The 17,214-nt window shown below is 39.5% G+C and overlaps 1 protein-coding gene and 1 pseudogene across 1 annotated transcript in view; both read right to left on the bottom strand.

The window, feature by feature from the left end:
* LOC128594818 (leucine-rich repeat-containing protein 37A2-like) overlaps nucleotides 1–17,214 on the bottom strand; it is a 41,725-nt gene that overhangs the window by 6,163 nt on the left and 18,348 nt on the right. Inside the window, exons 6-11 of the mRNA XM_053603667.1 lie at nucleotides 9,713–9,784; nucleotides 8,908–8,982; nucleotides 4,421–4,539; nucleotides 2,445–2,580; nucleotides 793–1,096; nucleotides 100–204 (exon numbers count right to left, since the gene is read on the bottom strand). Coding sequence (XP_053459642.1) covers nucleotides 100–204; nucleotides 793–1,096; nucleotides 2,445–2,580; nucleotides 4,421–4,539; nucleotides 8,908–8,982; nucleotides 9,713–9,784 — 811 coding nt within the window. The remainder of the gene's footprint in view (nucleotides 1–99; nucleotides 205–792; nucleotides 1,097–2,444; nucleotides 2,581–4,420; nucleotides 4,540–8,907; nucleotides 8,983–9,712; nucleotides 9,785–17,214) is intronic.
* On the bottom strand, nucleotides 16,311–16,943 carry LOC128593313 (calcineurin subunit B type 1-like; annotated as a pseudogene).

The raw sequence follows: 17,214 nt of genomic DNA, 5'->3' as shown, positions 1-17,214 counted from the left end.
AAGTAATAGTAGGTGGGATAGTGGCTTTGATTTTCAGTTCATGAGTACTGAATCTATTAGCAAGGATGTTATTCTGGAAACCTGAATGATTGTCCTTACCTCAATAAGACAGAAAATTATAATCAAAATCATCACTATTACAGTCACAGATATCGCCAAGATGAGTTTGTTGTTATAGCCATATCCTGGAACTCCTTTAGTGAGCTAAAAAAGGGAAAGAATAATTAAAAAACCACCAAAGAGATGGAAAGAATGAGATCTAACTATTCAAAACTCCACCCTCCCAAGTAAGTAGCTTATAGGTTCTTAAAGAACAAAGCAAATCTAATGTGTTACATAATCTTACTACTGAGCATTTTGTTCTACATCTTATTTATCATGAGTGTTCTGTCTGCTTCATTCTCTAAATGAGCAAAGTGGGAGATCACTGTCATGGCCAAGATAAAATATGGACTTGTCTACCCGGGCCTTGCTGCATGGATGCTTTCATGGTATATCCTAAACCAAGGGTGCCCAACCTTTTTTTCCTCTGCCACACATGGGAAGAATAAGAGTCGTCTTAGGCCACAGAGTAAATACACAAATACTAATGAAAGCTGATTAGCAAAAAAAAAAAAAAAAAAAAAAAAAAAAAAGGAGGGGGTGTCTGTGCATACTTTTCATGATATCTGACACCACATATAAATGAAAAAAAAGTCCTCACAAAATCATCATGCAGCCCACAGGCTGTAGGCTGGACACCCCTGAACTGATGGAAAAGTCCAGGTCTCATGTTCCCGTAGTCATCCTTACCTCACTTGACTCCTGCTCTTTCTGTTCAGCCTGGGCTTCTGTGCTCTCGTTGATGTAGTTCTCACTCTTCCACTGATCCGTATCCCATTCTGCCTTGGATACTTTTACTTCTTGCTGCTCACTCAGAAGCTTCATCAGGAGACCTGTTCTAGAGATGAGCTTGGCACAGGCCAGTTGTACATGGGTCTCAGAGCAGTCCATTTTCAAAGTCCGGATAACGTGAGAAATGAGCCTTCTCACGTCGTTGTTGGGGATGAGGGATCGGAGCTGCTGGTTTAGCTGCATTTCAAATTGATCACCCGGGGACGCGAGCAATGGGTAAGTGAAGCTTTTTTCCATGTTGGGTAAGTCAGTGCCCGTGTTGTGGTATTCCCACAGAGTTTCATTGATTTGTTTAACAGTCGGTATTAAGAACGCAGTCCCAGTGGAATCTATAGCGGAAGGATTCTTATCATTTGTACTTTCAGAGATAGTTTCTTCAGGTATAGCAGTGTTTTCCATAAAACTTTTCTTCAATACCATTTCCTAGAGGGGATACAGTAGTGATTTCTGTAACAGATTCTGAAGGATCAAGTAATTCTGGAAAAGGATTCTCCTGAGGACTCAGCTCTTCTGAAGGTGGAAAAACCCCATGTGACGGGGAATTTATAAGGCTCCTAACTGCACAGAATGGAGGCTGCTTTACAGGCATCTGTCCATGGAACACTGTTTCTTTTCTAAACTTTTGACTTAGTTTGGCCGCAGGTGTTCTGTGGGCCACATGGGAATGAGGTTTATGAAAGTGGTATTTTCTTCTAGAATGTACAATTGGTTTACCAGCTTCCATACTTTTAACTCTAGCATTTGCATCTTCTAAAACAAAAATGGTGTCGCTCATGTCTTTCGATTGTTTTTTAACCTCAGGTAGGGATTTTGAGGTGGCAGAAGTAGAAGGCATGCCAATATACTGTTTGAAGACAGAAGAGACCGCAGCCTTGTGCGTCTGCGTGAAGGAAGGCTCGGTGTGGAAGGAGCTTCCCACAAACTTCCGAGGCCTCTGCACCACGTCAAACTGTGTCATTTCACTCGGGATTGGTTTCCCAAGCGTTCTTTCTTCGGCCACTTTCTTCGCTGTCGGCCAGGTACCCTGTTTCCTCTTGATTCTTGCCTCCTGTAAGAGCTTTCTCCGTAGGGGCTTGGGCCCTTTGAACAATAGCGTCACTTTCTTCAGCCCCCTGTCTCCACTCTCACTCTCTGTCAGGCTATTTTCCTGTGATTCAGCAGTTGCCACTTTTTTGGGAAAAATTTGGCGTTTAAGTTTGGGACCTAAAAGGCCAGACTGCATAAGCATGGCAGTTTTTTCTTTCTTTTTAACCTCGTCGATATTTTCTTGAATTTCTGCATCTAACAAATTTTCCAGGAAATAGAGCTTCCTCAGTTTATTTTTGTAAGCTGAATTGCTGGGTCCAGGTTCAAGAGGCTGAGCCTTTTTATTGTTTTTCATACGAGTTAGGGGCTTCTCTCCTTCCTGCACATTTGAGAAAAGCAGTTTAATGAATGGCAATAATGTCGATTCTACATCTTCTAGATTTCCCTCTGAGAAATAAGGCAATATGTAATTAAGTGCACTAATGACATCGCTTTCATCACTGAAGTCCATCTGGTCGCTCGTGAAGCCTGACAAGCCGACGCTATTTTTATTTGCGGATACCTCTGACTCAATGGTCAGCTCGGTGCTCGTGTGCTTCTTCCGGGCCTGTAATACCTTCATGAGCGCTCCCTCCGCATTTCCTACACTTGCTTCTTCAACTGTCAAAAAAGAAGAGACTGTTTTTGACGATGGAAGGCTGATGGCATAGCTTTTTGCCAATCCACAGCCATATATCCCAGTCAAAGAAATTAGGAGTCAGCAAACAGAAGAGTGCCACTTAGAGAGGAAAAAAAGAAACCCCAGTTTAAACCTATACAATGGAATAATAAAGGGAGAAAAAACATCTTTGGGAAAAGTGGCTACCTATCAGAACATTCCATAATGTGACATACAGTTACAATACTTGGGGTTATTCCACTGGTCCCCCAAATCCACTCGCCCAGCACTCAGTAAATGAACAAGATGGGAGACCCTTGCTCCCTGCTCCTGGCTGAACCAGCCCTTCTGCAGCCCAGACTGTCCTGCCTCAGATGCAGAGGGGGCATGCTTGTAGATGACTCTGATGAAAGACAGTTCCCTGAGGGGACCAAGAGAAGAGATGCTAATGTGGAGGCCCCAATCCTATTGCTAAGATGTCCTTATCTGGACATGGCCTTGTCATCTCCCCACCCAGTTCCTCTTCTTGGCCCCTGCTCTCATGTATCCTAGCCCGGATAATAGGAGGTTCTGCATAGAACAAACACTAGGTAGATTCTGGTTCTTTCCTCAATTTGGGCCGGGATCTGGGATGGAGGTTAAGAGGTTTTTAATTCCCAGATTATATGCTTATGTGGCGTGTTCAATAAATCTAAGGAGTAACACCAATTTTAGATAAACATTACTTGACTTCCTAAAATGCAGAAAGGAAAAAGCAACTTTTGTCAGATGCCCACTTTGCTTTCATTTCATTTCTATAATTCCCAGCTTTACTTGTGGAACCATCCAAGCTTCTAACTGCATGAAAAACAAGTGTACCATCGTGTAGCTGGGTTCCTGTCCAGAATTAAAAGTTTCTGTGGTAGTGGTTAAAGGTCAGAGGAGTAGGTAAGCATCATGAGAAATGAGGAACATGGGCTATGGAGAACCCAAATTCGGGGACAGAAGGCCTGAGAATAGGCTACAGCACTTAACGCCTCTGATCTTGTTTTTCCTCATCTGTAAAACAAGATTAAAAATGTTTGTTCTACCTACTTTCAGGGCAGAAGACACTAATACAATATAATATAATATGTGAAAAATTGTTTTGGAAAGTATGCAACTTTAGTATCACGGGTAGAGATCTGTATTCAAATTGTCTGGACATTAAAGCAGTCACATTTTGACGAAGTTAGTGCTAATAAACGTAATATGAGAAAAACACTTAAAAATGCACCCGAGTGTTTGTTCTCTGGATATAAAAGCTTTAGGTTTAGAGCAAGTTCAGAGTTGGAAAGTCTAAGAATGGAAAAGCCCTCTCTTTCTTTAGAAGGGCCAGGTAGCAATTTCTGCTTATGCAACTGGAAACTCTCAGGCTCCAAATATCACTTATACTCTCTGTAAAAATAAACAAACCAAAACCCGATCTATACCTGTCCTATAAGGCAAAGAGCTCTTGAGACCTAATGGATATAAAACCAGTTACAAACTTTGAGGAGCTGTATAGACAAGTTATTGGTGGGGGACAAAACACCAAGCAGAGACACAGTACAGAGTATGTGGCCGCTAATGTTATATTCTCTCCCTTCCGTTCCTTCCTCTCTGTCCTTTATGGATGTGGAACAGTTACAATATTAAATTATGTAATAATAACTGAGAACCTGACTTTCAGCCAGGGAGTAATTCAGAAATACAGGGAGTTTAACTCTGAATGAATAAGTAAGAATAAAGCAATTCCATCATTAGCTTAAAAATTCTCAAATTAAAAATTTAAAAAACAAAATAAAAATTAAAAAAAATTATCATTAAGCAATTTAAACTCACAACAATCTTCTTTGCTGTTTCCTATACATGCATCACAATGTAGCTTCACTGTCTTGCAGACAACCTCAATATTATTTTTAAATTGGCAGAGGCAGCAGGCCATATGGCTAGGTAAGATCCTATAAATGGAAACACAGAGAATTAAATTAACGGTAAAGGGATGACTTCAGTTGGTAGAAGAGGGAGGTTGAAACTACTGCAGGGCTAGGCAAAAAGAGTTCTTGAGGCATATGGCCTGGTCAGTTGTTGGGTAGGAACCAGAAAGCCAAAAGGAAAGGAGACAGAGAGATGGGTGAACATGGCAGTGGTTATGGTATGACTAGAGTAAACGTGATAGAGATTAGAGGTGCCAGGTATGGTAGCTTTCACCTGTAATTCCAGCTACAGGGGAGGCTAAAGCAGGAGGATTGCTTGGTGCTAGGGATTGAGACCAGCCTGGGCAACATAGCAAGACCCTGCCCCTACAAAAAATTTTTTTTAATTAGCTGGGCATTGTGGTGTGCACCCGTGGTTGCAGCCACTCAGGAGAGTAAGGTGGGAGGATTGCTTGAGGCCAGAACTTTGAGACCAGCCTAGGCAAGCTAGCAAGACCTCATCTCTTAAAATAATAAATTTTTAAAAAAGGAATTAGAATTGGGTGACACTGATTTGTAGTTTCATTCAGAAATTATCTTCTCCCATAGAAGATAGAAGAAGAAGAAAATCTGTCTCACTTTGGGTTGAGAGGACACAGGAGGCAGACTTCTAAGAAGAGTCTGGAGGCCCCAAACTTCTGGAATTCCTTTCTCAATTACTGTTGGGAGTGGTAAATATTAGAAATTACTCTGGGCATAGCTTAGTTTAAACCACTTTATAGGGTTGAACAATAATGAAGATTACTTTGGCCAAATGTGGACTATTTGAGCCTTCAAAATAATAATGATGATAATCAGGTACAACATAATTACTATAAGGAAGAATCCATGAATTCACAGAAGAAGAATCCATGAATTCACAAAAGGAAAAGAGGGCCAGCTCTTCTTTAATATTAATAGAATAATGCCAGCTATGTAGAAGGAATGATATAATTAGAAAAGTGTCATTTTGGAAACACAATAATAATGGATTTGGATAGTGATTATCACTGATGCACAGTTGGTTGGTTTGTTTGTTTTTTAAGACAGAGCCTCAAGCTGTCTCCCTGGGTAGAGTGCCATGGCATCACAGATCACAGCAACCTCCAACTCCTGGGCTTAAGTGATTCTCTTGCCTCACTGATGCACAGTTGGGTAAAAACATGTTTTGAAAGCAGGATCTTCACTGATCTCAAAGCATCACCCCGGTGATTATTTATACTTATTATTGTTTTTTCTTGGACTTTTGTCTAAGATCAAATGTATTTACACATATTAATTAACAATGGAAAAAATAACTTTATAATGGAGAGCTCTAGAAGATATCACTTTGTAATCAAGTGATCAAACTTAGCATTATGGGCCATCTGAAGTCATGAGGTAGGAAGAACACATCGTCTATTTATTAATAGTATTCTTCCTTAAAATGTTTTACCTGCATCTAGTCATGAGGAAATAGACAAATCCGGATTGTGGGAGAATTTATAAAACAACCCTGTTAGACTCTTCAATGCATGAAAGACCAAGAAAAAGTAGACAAATGTTTTAGACTAAAGGAAGAAGAGACATAACGAGCAACGCCTGATCTCTGATTGGATCCTGGATCAAAACAAAACAGATTTAAAGATTATTATTAGATTCTGGCCAAGATGTAATAACAGGGACATTGCACACCTGGCCAGAAACAACCAAAAATACCAGATAAAAGAAACAAAACAACAGTTTTAAAGACACTGGACATCAGGCAATGAAGGACAGTGATCTCTGTAAGATGTGAAATAAATTAAGTGAGCCCCGTGACTGCCCTAGCTGACTTCTTTGAGAGAGTTTCCAGGTCATGGTGCTAGGAAAGGGAACTGGTGGACTCTTTGATTAAGGAAATGGAGCTGAGAGTCTGGGAAAACCAAGGTGGCTAGAAGTCTCAAAGCAGAATACTAGAGAGAAAAGAGGCACACAGAACATGAACTCTGGAGACACACAGAGGGAGCTCTTGAGTTTTCAGCAAAGTACTGATTGGTGCACGTGTATGAGGAAACTACTTGAGGCTAGGAAAAGAACCACCCAAAAGTATCAGAAAATAATTAGATGTTGCTCAACATTAGGAAGACTGCCTGTTAGCATAAGCTAGATAGGACACTCTCATGAACCATGGGGCAACACGTACCAAGATCCAATAGAAAATTACCAAACATGAAAAGAAGCAAGAAAATACGACCCATAGTAAAAAACAAAGCAATCAATAAGAACCAACTCAGAACCTACATGGATAGAATGAGCAGGCAAGGACATTAAAATCGTTATTTCAAAAACTTAAAACTTCCCAAAATGAAACACAAGGAGAAACAAAATAAAACATGAACAGAGTATCAATGAGCTGTACAACAATATTCTGGGCCATAAAACAAATTTGAATAAATTCAAAAGAATTCAAGTCATTCAATATGTGTTCTCTGATCATAATGGAATTAAATTAGAAACCAACAGAAAGATCTGAAAAATCGCCAAATTTTTGGAAACTAAACAACACCTCCTGTTTTTTTTCCTTTTTTTTCCTTTATTTTTCTTTTTGAGACAGGGTCTCACTCACACAGGCTAGTGTGTGGTGGCATCTTTATAGCTTGCTGTCACCTCAAATTACAAATTACAAAACCCGTGCTGTAACCTCAAATTACAAATTACAAAACCTGGGCTCAAATACTTTTAACAGCATGAAAAGACAGGCCAGGCACAGTGGCTCACGCCTGTAATCCTAGCACTCTGGGAGGACAAGGTAAGTGGATCGCTTGAGCTCAGGAGTTTAAAACCAGCTTGGGCAAGAGCAAGACCCTGTCTTTACTAAAAGTGGAAAAAGTAGGTGGGTATGGTGGTGGGTACACAGCTACTTGGGAGGATGAGGCAAGAGGATCAGCAGATCCTTATATTTCAGTTTTCTGGTTTTGAGCCCAGGGGTTTGAGGTTGCTATGATTTATAACACCATGGCAATCAACCCAGGGTGACAGTGTGAGACTCCTGTCTCAATAAATAAATAAATAAATAAATAAATAAATAAATAAATAAATACATACATACATACATACATACAGACAGACAGACATAAAATTTAAAAAGAATGAAAAGACAAACCACAACCTGAGAAAAGAGAAAAGATAGTTACTAAACACATAGCTGAAAGACTTGTATCTAGAGTATAAAAAGTACTCTTAAAACTAAACAAGAAGATAAATATCAATTAAAATACAGGATCGGATTTGAACAGATAATTCAGTACAGAAGATATTTACACATGAATAGATATTCAACAGCATTAACTATTACAGAAATGCAAATTAAAACCACAATGAGATTCCACTATACATCTACTAGTAGATTTTTCAAGAAAACTGAAATAAGGATCCGCTGAATACCTGTAGCAACTGCAACTTTCACATTGCTGGTGGGAATACAAAATAGTACAGCCGCTTTAGGAAAGAAGTTAGCAGTTTCTTAAAAAGTTAAATATGTACTTAGGATGTGATACAGTAGTCCCACCCTGGGTACTTACCTGAAAGAAATGAAAACGTATGTTCACACAAAGACATGAGTATGAGTGTTCTTAGCAGTTTTCATAATTGCCAAAAAATTGAAAACAACCCAATTGTTCATAAATTGGCGAAAGGATAACTGATATAGCCATACGACACTGTCCCTTGCTATCTGTGGGGAACTGGTTCCAGGACTCTGCAGATACCAAAATCTGTGAATGCTATAATATTTGCATATAATCTCTAGTATACTTGAAATCCTCTCTAGATTACTCTTAGAATATTATGTAATACAGTGTAAAGGCCATGTACATTGTTGCTATACTGTATTTTAACACATATTATTTTTTATAGTTTATTCTCCCCTCCACCCCCCAACCCCACCCCAAATATTTACCATCTGTGCTTGGTTGAAGCTGTGAATGAGGAGAGAACTAACTGCACTGACAGATACAACATGAATAGTAATATAATATCAAAACAATTATGCTAAGTGAAAGAAGCTTCACACAAAAGGTTACATACCACATCTGATTTCATTTCTAAGACAGTCGGGAAAAGGCAAAACTATGGGGATGTAAATCAGATTGTGGTTGCCAGGGGCTGATGGTGGGAGGTGGGGACCGACTGCAGAGGAACATGAGAGGCTTTTTTTAGGGCGCCAGAAACATTCTATTTGGGGAATGTGATGGTGGTTACATAATTATACATTTGTCAAAATTCATTGATTGGTGCACCTAAAAAGAGTGAATTTTACTGCATAAAAATTATACCTCACAAAAACTGACTTAAGAAAATATAAACTTAAAATAAGTACTAAGTGAAAATAAATCTAAGAAAAAAATAACTTACAGTTTTTCCAACTCAAGAGTTGTCATGAGGCTGTTCTCGACTGTTGTAAGTGGGGCTTGTGTTGTTCCCATGTCTCTGAAGGAGAAAGTCCGAAGAGTCAAGATATTAACCCCAATAGAAAAATTCTGTACTTAAAAAGATATTTCAAGGACATGTCAGCACTTCAATTTTTGTTTCTATATAAAACAAGCCAGCTCAAGAGTTTATTTCCCATAGAAGATGATTACAGAGCTTTTACTGAAGAAATGTAATTATGTTCATTAGCAGCATCAAATTAATGACATCGAATAATGGAATGTATACAGTTTTTAACATTTATCTTCCCATTTTCTTATTGGATTCACCTCCCTGGATTGCTTCATTTTTTTTTTTTTTTTTAGGGCGGAGGTGTTTTTTTTTTTTTGCAGTTTTTGGCTGGGCTGGGTTTGAACCCGCCACCTCCGGCATATGGGGCTGGCGCCCACTCCTTTGAGACACAGACACGGCCCTTTGTTTTTTATTTTTAAAATAGAAGCATCTATTCTTTTTTGCTTTCTAGGATAAATTATATTCCTACATACATCTATATATATTATATTTATATACATTCCTCAATACTACTGTTCTCTTTCTCTGCTGGCTGTCTTACCCATTCATTACACATCCATTCTTAATCTCTTTTCTTTGCCAATAACCTTTTTTTAATAACCAGTTAAAATTTAAATTATGACTTTTTAGCGTAAATTCAACATACTTAATCTTTGATGAAAATAAAAAATAACAGCAGAAATAATCTCATGATTCATGAGATATCGGCAATACTTACAGATATTTTAATGCTGGCAATTTATAAAGATATGAATAATCAACAGTTTTCAGACGATTACGATTGAGAATTCTGAAAAATGCAATTGAATTAAAATTACCTGCATTTCAATGTACATGTAACTCCACAAAGAGTTTATAGTCGTTTTTTAGTATGAAACGTGTAGGTAAAAAAATAAAAACATTTTCTGCTTTTCCCTTAAATCATCCTAAGACTCTGCCAACCACTTTTCCTTTGGGAACTACCCAGGTTTATTATGCCAGTTACCCTCCATAATCTGAGGTGTTTGTCTTTCATCTTTTAAAAATTTTTTAAATCCGTGGTTTAATTTATCTGATTAAGAAAAAAATGGACTAAATCCTTGGCTTTAGAGCTAAAGAAAAAGGGATAAATCTGATACAAGGGAATTCTTGTCACACACTTGCACTCATAGTTTTGTATCACATCACAGCCTTTGTTACTGTGTTGTAATCACCTGAGCACTCGTCAGTCTCCTGGACTGTCAGCCCCTCGAGAGTGGGGACAACTTAGTGACATTGTCATACCTGTGCCTGAAATTTACTAGATATTTACTCAATGTTTGTTGAAAAAAATCAATTTATTTAAATATCAGTAAAATGAATAAATTAATTTTGATGCAAATTTGTATTCCAAAATGCTGGAACAGATTTTCTTTTCCATTCGTAAAAGCAAAGAAACAAAACAAAAGAGAGAAATAGCAAGAAATAAAAGAAAATCTGCCTTTAGGTTAACTCTACTCAACAATTATTAGCGTACTTCTGCAGAACATTATAAAAATAACAATTATATAGCTAATATCTATTGGGCTGCCGGTCGTTTGTGATCAGCATTTTACATTTAGTCCTCAGAATAAGCTTACGTGGTAAATATTATCTTTTATAAATGAGGAAACCGAGGCACAGAGAGTTTATATAACTTGTCCTAGACCACTAAGCTAGTTAGAAGCAAAGCTGAAATTTAAAGTTAGTTCTGATTGCAAAGCCTGTGTTTATCTTCTCTGAAGAAAAAAGGTTTAAAATAGCTGTTACTTTAACCTTAATTCTGTGACAACTAAATATAAAATACCTTTCTAAACTTCATCTATTCATCTGGGAGAACCTCTTGAGAATAACATTTCTCCTTTTACTCCTTTTCCCAATCACTTCCCGTGATTAAATATTTAATTAACCCATGGCCATGGAGACTTTAGAGATTTAAAACCATATTGTAGGCTGGGCATGGTCGCTCACACCTATAATCCTAGCACTATGGGAGGCCAAGGTGAGTGGATTGCCTGAGCTCACAGGTTCACAGGTTCAAGACCAGCTTGAACCAGAGCAAGACCCTGCCTCTAAAAAAAAAAAGAAAAAAAAAGAGCTTGATGTTGTGGAGGGTACCTGTAGTCCCAGCTACTCGGGAGGTAAGTACTCTTGTCTGAAACAAGAGAATCGCTTGAGCCCGAGAGTTTGAGGTTGCTGTGAGCAATGACACCAGGGAACAATACTGAGGGTGACAAAGTGAGACTCTGTCTCAAAAAAAGAAGGGAACAAAACCATGTTGTAGGTGACAGCAGTGAAAATGGTGGAGTAAAGACATCTGAAAATTCATCCCTTCATAAAAACAACAACAAAAAAAATATGGCCAAAATGTCCAGAATCAATGTTTTCAGAACTCTAGAAATTTAATCAAAGTCACAATGCAGCAACCCAAGGAGTGTTTATTCAGGAAAAATGGCTAAATTTCAGTAAAAACAGTGAGATTTGTGCTGTTTTAGCTTACCCTAGACCATCTTTTGCTCCCAGCTCAGTAGTAGCCTTAAAAATAGCACACATCTGGGTGGCACCTGTGGCTCATTGGGCAGGGCACCAGCCCCATATACCGAGGGTGACGGGTTCAAACCCGGACCCAGACAAATTGCAACAAAAAAATAACTGGGCGTTGTGGTGGGCGCCTGTAGTCTCAGCTGCTTGGGAGGCTGAGGCATGAGAATCGCCTAAGCCCAGGAGCTGGAGGTTTCTGTGAGCTGTGTGACGCCACAGCACTCTACCAAGGACAATAAAGTGAGACTCAACAACAACAACAACAAGTAGCCCACATCTCTAGTACCAGAGGGAGCAAAATGGAGCCAGAGCTCTTTCAAAGCCACAATTCCAATGAACTGTCATTATTTGACCTGTTTGTTACATGGAAGACCTTCCTGGAAAGGCTTGCTTCTATTTGACCTAAAAGGGTGTTTGTGGAAGACAATTATAAGAAGTGTCTTAACATGGCAGCTACATGAGGCTATGGGTAAAAGTTGGCACCTTTTACCAATAGATGGCTTGGCACCTGCAGCTCAAGCGGCTAAGGCACCAGCCACATACACCAGAGCTGGCGGGTTCAAATCCAGCCCGGGCCTGCTAAACAACAATGACAACTACAACCAAAAAATAGCTGGGCGTTGTGGCGGGCGCCTGTAGTCCCAGCTACTTGGGAGGCTGAGGCAAGAGAATCGCTTGGGCCCAGCAGTTGGAGGTTGCTGTGAGCTGTGATGCCACAGCACTCTACCCAGGGTGACAGCTTGAGGCTCTGTCTCAAAAACAAACAAACTAAATAACTAACGAACTAACAAAACTTAATAGAAAAGGCCTAGGAATGAGATATCCATAGGAACTCTGAAATACTCCAACATTTCCTTGTTAAACTGGAAGACTATGAGTCATATTCCTTGAAATCTGGAAGGTCATATACATATTTAGGACTGTGAGCATGGTCAGGAAACATCAGAGAAGTCCCTAACCTCTCATCCATGTCTGATTCTGAGGTTCTGCACAAAGCAGGAAATGAAAGCTAAGGCAGAGCTATAAAACCATCTTGCTGAGTGCTGAAGGTATGCCCTAACACGCACACAAGCCCCTTGGGAAAATCTCGGAGACTTACTGGTTCTAGACTTTAAAGGAAATCTCTGTTCATTCATCAGCGGACTAACCTAACCTAGTAGAGATTTCAGTGGCCACACATGACAACAGATACAAGCCTTTACCAAATTAGTTCCAAAAAGTCACTAAATAAATTAATAATAACTACTATAATAAGCAGCAGTACACACCAAACCCTGGGGGCAGGGATCTGATTTCCAGAATTGTTACATTATATGTAGTATTATTTAAAATATCCAATTTTCAACACAATTTATAAGGGGCACAAAGAAACCATGCACAGGGGTGGGTGTGGGGGTTGGCAATCAGTAGATACTGTCCCCTTGAGGAAGTCAAGATATTGGGCTTACTAGACAAGAATTTAATTCAACTATTGGAAATATGTTCAAAGAAATAGGCAAAACGTTTAGTTCTATACATTAAAGTAGATCAAGATCAAGGATGGGTACACAGAAGCCTAAACAAATACTAAATGAGAAACTTTGCCTTTTTGGGCCATGTGGTCCAAACATCCATCCTGAGCATAATTGTCCTCAGGATGGGGTTTATACAAAAAGAGATGTAACAGGAAATTTATTAGCCACCTTAGGACAAATCACTAAAGAGACTAAAATAAGGTGACACAACAAAAGTCTCTAAATTCCTTAGCTTAAATGATTAAGTTTCTAAATTCCTTGGCCTTTTTGTTACAAGCCTGCAACTAAACCTCAAAATATAGTAGCACAACACAGATCAATTAATTTTGTACCCCTTGCCTTTAACATTTTGATTTTTACCTTCATGTTGTCTAGAAGGTTTAAAAGCCTCCATGAGTACCTGTCCACCTCCAGTCCCATCTGGCCTAAAACACTTCATGGATGTAAGTCCTTTTGGCTCTTCAGTTCTCCTGGGCATGAGGGTCCCACCAAGGGCCTAGATGGAACCAGGGCAGGGACCATACCATCCCAGCTGTTGGAGCCTAACATAGCCACACACAAACCCTTCACCCTCCTCCTCCTCCTTTCCTCCTAAGACAAAGACACAAAGGGTCTAGTTACCCACACCCCCTCAGAAATTCACACCAAAGGACCCTAACATTCTTGGCAAGCTGTAGAATTTGCCTACCAGCTACCCTACACCCCTGTATTTGAAAGAGTTCTCTAACTGCCCCTGAGCACAGACTTTTGCACTGCCCAGGTGAGTCACCCTTCCCTTCTCACAAACCTGGCCCGAACATCCAGTCTTGCTCTCGGGATGGAACAAAATAAGAGTTTGGCCATCAATGGTGCCTCTGGTGGATCTTGGCCAAAAGGGAAGAACTGTGAACCAAAATAAAATCTTAAGTCGGGGGGTGGGGGTGGGGGCACAGATCTTGGCCAAAGGGAGAAATTGTGAACCAAAATAAAATACTTAAACCAGGCGTGGTGGCCTAAGATTTTTTTTTCAAGTTTCAAATATTTTGTCTTCTTATTCATACAGTATGAACTTTTCTAAAGATCCCACAACATGATATACCATGCAGAAGAAAAACTAAACATTCAACATAAACCACCCCTCCCCTACCCAACCCACACACAAACTAAAAAAAGAAAGAAAGAAAAGGAAACAAACCCATTCCCCAGTAAGGAAATAATGTCTGCACAATTTTTCTGTAACGCCAGCCAAGATATGCACAAGCAAGAGAAATAGAAAGCATTTGCTAAAATATTTGTAACAAATACTAATGTACAAAAAATTCACAAAAGACTAGGTTCCCCCTTGAAGCAGAGCACATGGCAGTTGAAACTGTAACAGATGAAACCACTGGCTGGGATTATAAACCAGAGGAAGATGTTACATGAAGTGGAGATTTTCAGTTTGAATATTAACATTTCCAAAGTTTGGCAACATTGTCTTTTAAAATTATGCAAATTATGTAAACAAGAGATACATTTTAAATTGATCTACATGCAAAATTCCATGTCATGCAGGGACACCAAGCACCGGGATTTTTCTCTCACAGGCAGAGCCCATGATGTGCAGCACTCAGTTGAAGGAACAGCCAAGGCAGGAGGTGCGCTCAGCTTAAGACTCAGTCACCTCTGGGCGGCGCCTGTGGCTCAGCTGGTAGGGCTCCCGCCCCATATGGCGAGGGTGGCGGGTTCAAACCTGGCCCCAGCCAAACTGGGCCAAACTGCAATAAGAAAAAATATAGCCAGGCATTGTGTTGGGTGCCTATAGTCAGAGCTACTTGGGAGGCTGAGGCAAGAGAATCACTTAAGCCCAGGAGTTGGAGGTTGCTGTGAGCTGTGTGACGCCACGGCACTCTACCAGGGTGATAAAGTGAGACTCTATCTCTACCAAAAAAAAAAAAAAAGATTCAGTCAACTCGTTCAACCTGCCCTTTTCCACTCATGATTATAAAACCAATTTTTATAGAATAACTATATCAGGAAATACTGTCATACAAGCTAACCAAAATGTTTTTCTTCCAGCCAATAGTACCTTTGCAGAAAAGGGAAGTGATAACATCAAGTGGTAGAACAGGATATACTACTTTTATATCACACACATCTATTAAGTTATTACCCATTACCAATTATATGGGCAAATCAAGGAAAACCGTTATGCATTCTCTATGCCTTACAGTAAAGAGAGGTACAAATTTTAATAGAATTTTGCTCTTCTGTGACATATAATTAGCAAGATTTCTCCCATTTTAATCACAAATATATATGGGTGTTTAGTACATATATGCACATTAAATGTCCCCAGTTTTTATTTGCTGCAAGTCTTTTGAAACATAAAGGGAAATTCATGGTTCAAACACAAGTTTAATGACAAATTATCCATTTAATGAAACAGATGGATATCCAAAGCAGTTACACGATTATTTCAGGTGTTCTTCAGTAAGTAATGCATATAATAAATCAAGACTGCCTAAGCTAGCTTCTGGCCTTTATGTATAAAATCACAACTGGTAACTTACACTTACTCAGGGACATTCAATAAATGCAATGGCTCCTAGTTGTAAAGTAACAGAATGAAGCAGCCATAAGCACTGTGCAGTTATCACGTGCACACAAGAACTAGCTCTTGGCAGTAGCGCTGAACTATACTTTCTCCTCAAGGAGAGGCATATTAAAAGCTGCTCAGCAGTGAGACGTAGTCCCTGGAAATATATTCTTAAGTATAAATAAAGTTACAGACTCCTTTGTTACAAAAATGTAATTAAGGTAAATAATAAGACATTAACAAATGCTTTGTCAATCTCTAAAAGGAGAAAGCACAGGAAAAGGAAAACAGCTGGCCTAACACCGGGCTCAAATTGTACAATCTCCTGTCTATATATAAAACTGTGTGAAATAAAAACATAAACAAACAAACAAAAAAAAACTGTGTGAAATAAAAGTAAGGATGTTTTATGTTCTGCTTGACACTTTTACTCTATTTTGTTTCTGAATCAAAGTATATTAAAGCCAACCTACTACATACATAGAAAGCTACATATATCTACATATAAATATTTACATATGTATATATATTTTGTTATAAAACATGAAGAAAAATAAATTAAAAACCCAACCCCTTCCCTTTCTCCACCACACTGATATGCTCTTTTCATGTTGCTGTTCTTCAGAATTTAAAGTGCTACACTGAGTTATTCAGAGAGCAAGAGTTCAATAACACTTGGTTGGCTTCATGAGGCTCATGTTGGAAAACGTGGCTTCAGAGAGAAAAATGCTTCCATTTGAATACACAGAGAGCATTGCTGGGCATCTTGAGCAGATCTTCAGAGATGGATAAGAAAGCAGAAGTGTTGGGTGGTACTCTTTAAAAAGAGCCACACATCTACCACCATCTTTTTGTGGATGTCTAGGCCACCTACAATAGCACAGAATTCTTCAAAGGATATTCTTCCATCTCCATCCTTATCTGCATTTATTATGGTTTTGTCTACGATTTGCTGTAACTGTGTATCTTTCAGATTGTTCCCCACCATCATCTTCAACACCTGGAAGAGTTCCCCATTGGAAATCTAGCCATCTTATCCATGTCATAGATAGGAAAAGCAAACCTTAACTTCTGCTCCTTATCTCCTTTGACACTGAACTGAGAGACTCCCTCAATAAATTCTTTGAAATCTACTTCTCCATTCCCATCTGTGTCGAATCTATCTATTACTCGCTGTACTAAAGAATTCTGTTGTAACTCAGGCAGAGACATGAACTCTTCCACACTCAAAGAACCAAAACTGTCAAATCAAGCTTCTTAAATCTTTTTCCTAACGTTTTAATTTCATCTGCACCAAAGTTTGAGCACATTTCCAAAGGATGACTTGCCTCATTTCCCATTTTGCTCGGCGGGTCGGAGGCTCGCTGGCCTGGAGAAGTGTGGGTGCTGAGATGGGCTCCAGGCCAAGGAGGCCCAGCTGCGGCCCCGTGTGGCCTGCGGGGAGGGAGTGGCGGTTGGGGGAGGGGAGGAGGCGTTGCAGGCCCCACGCGGCCTGGTGACTGGGCACGCGAGGGACCGGGCAGGGCGGGGTGGAAGAAATTAAGGTCGAGATTCACAGACCGAGAGCGCGGGAGGAAGAGACGGCGATAGGGAGGAGAGGCAGACAGGCAG

The sequence above is a fragment of the Nycticebus coucang genome, chromosome 9, assembly GCF_027406575.1.
Source record: "Nycticebus coucang isolate mNycCou1 chromosome 9, mNycCou1.pri, whole genome shotgun sequence".
In the NCBI taxonomy this organism is placed as follows: Eukaryota; Metazoa; Chordata; class Mammalia; order Primates; family Lorisidae; genus Nycticebus; species Nycticebus coucang.
Note: the sequence above shows the minus strand (reverse complement) of the source record. Positions and strands in the feature narration are given on the sequence as shown.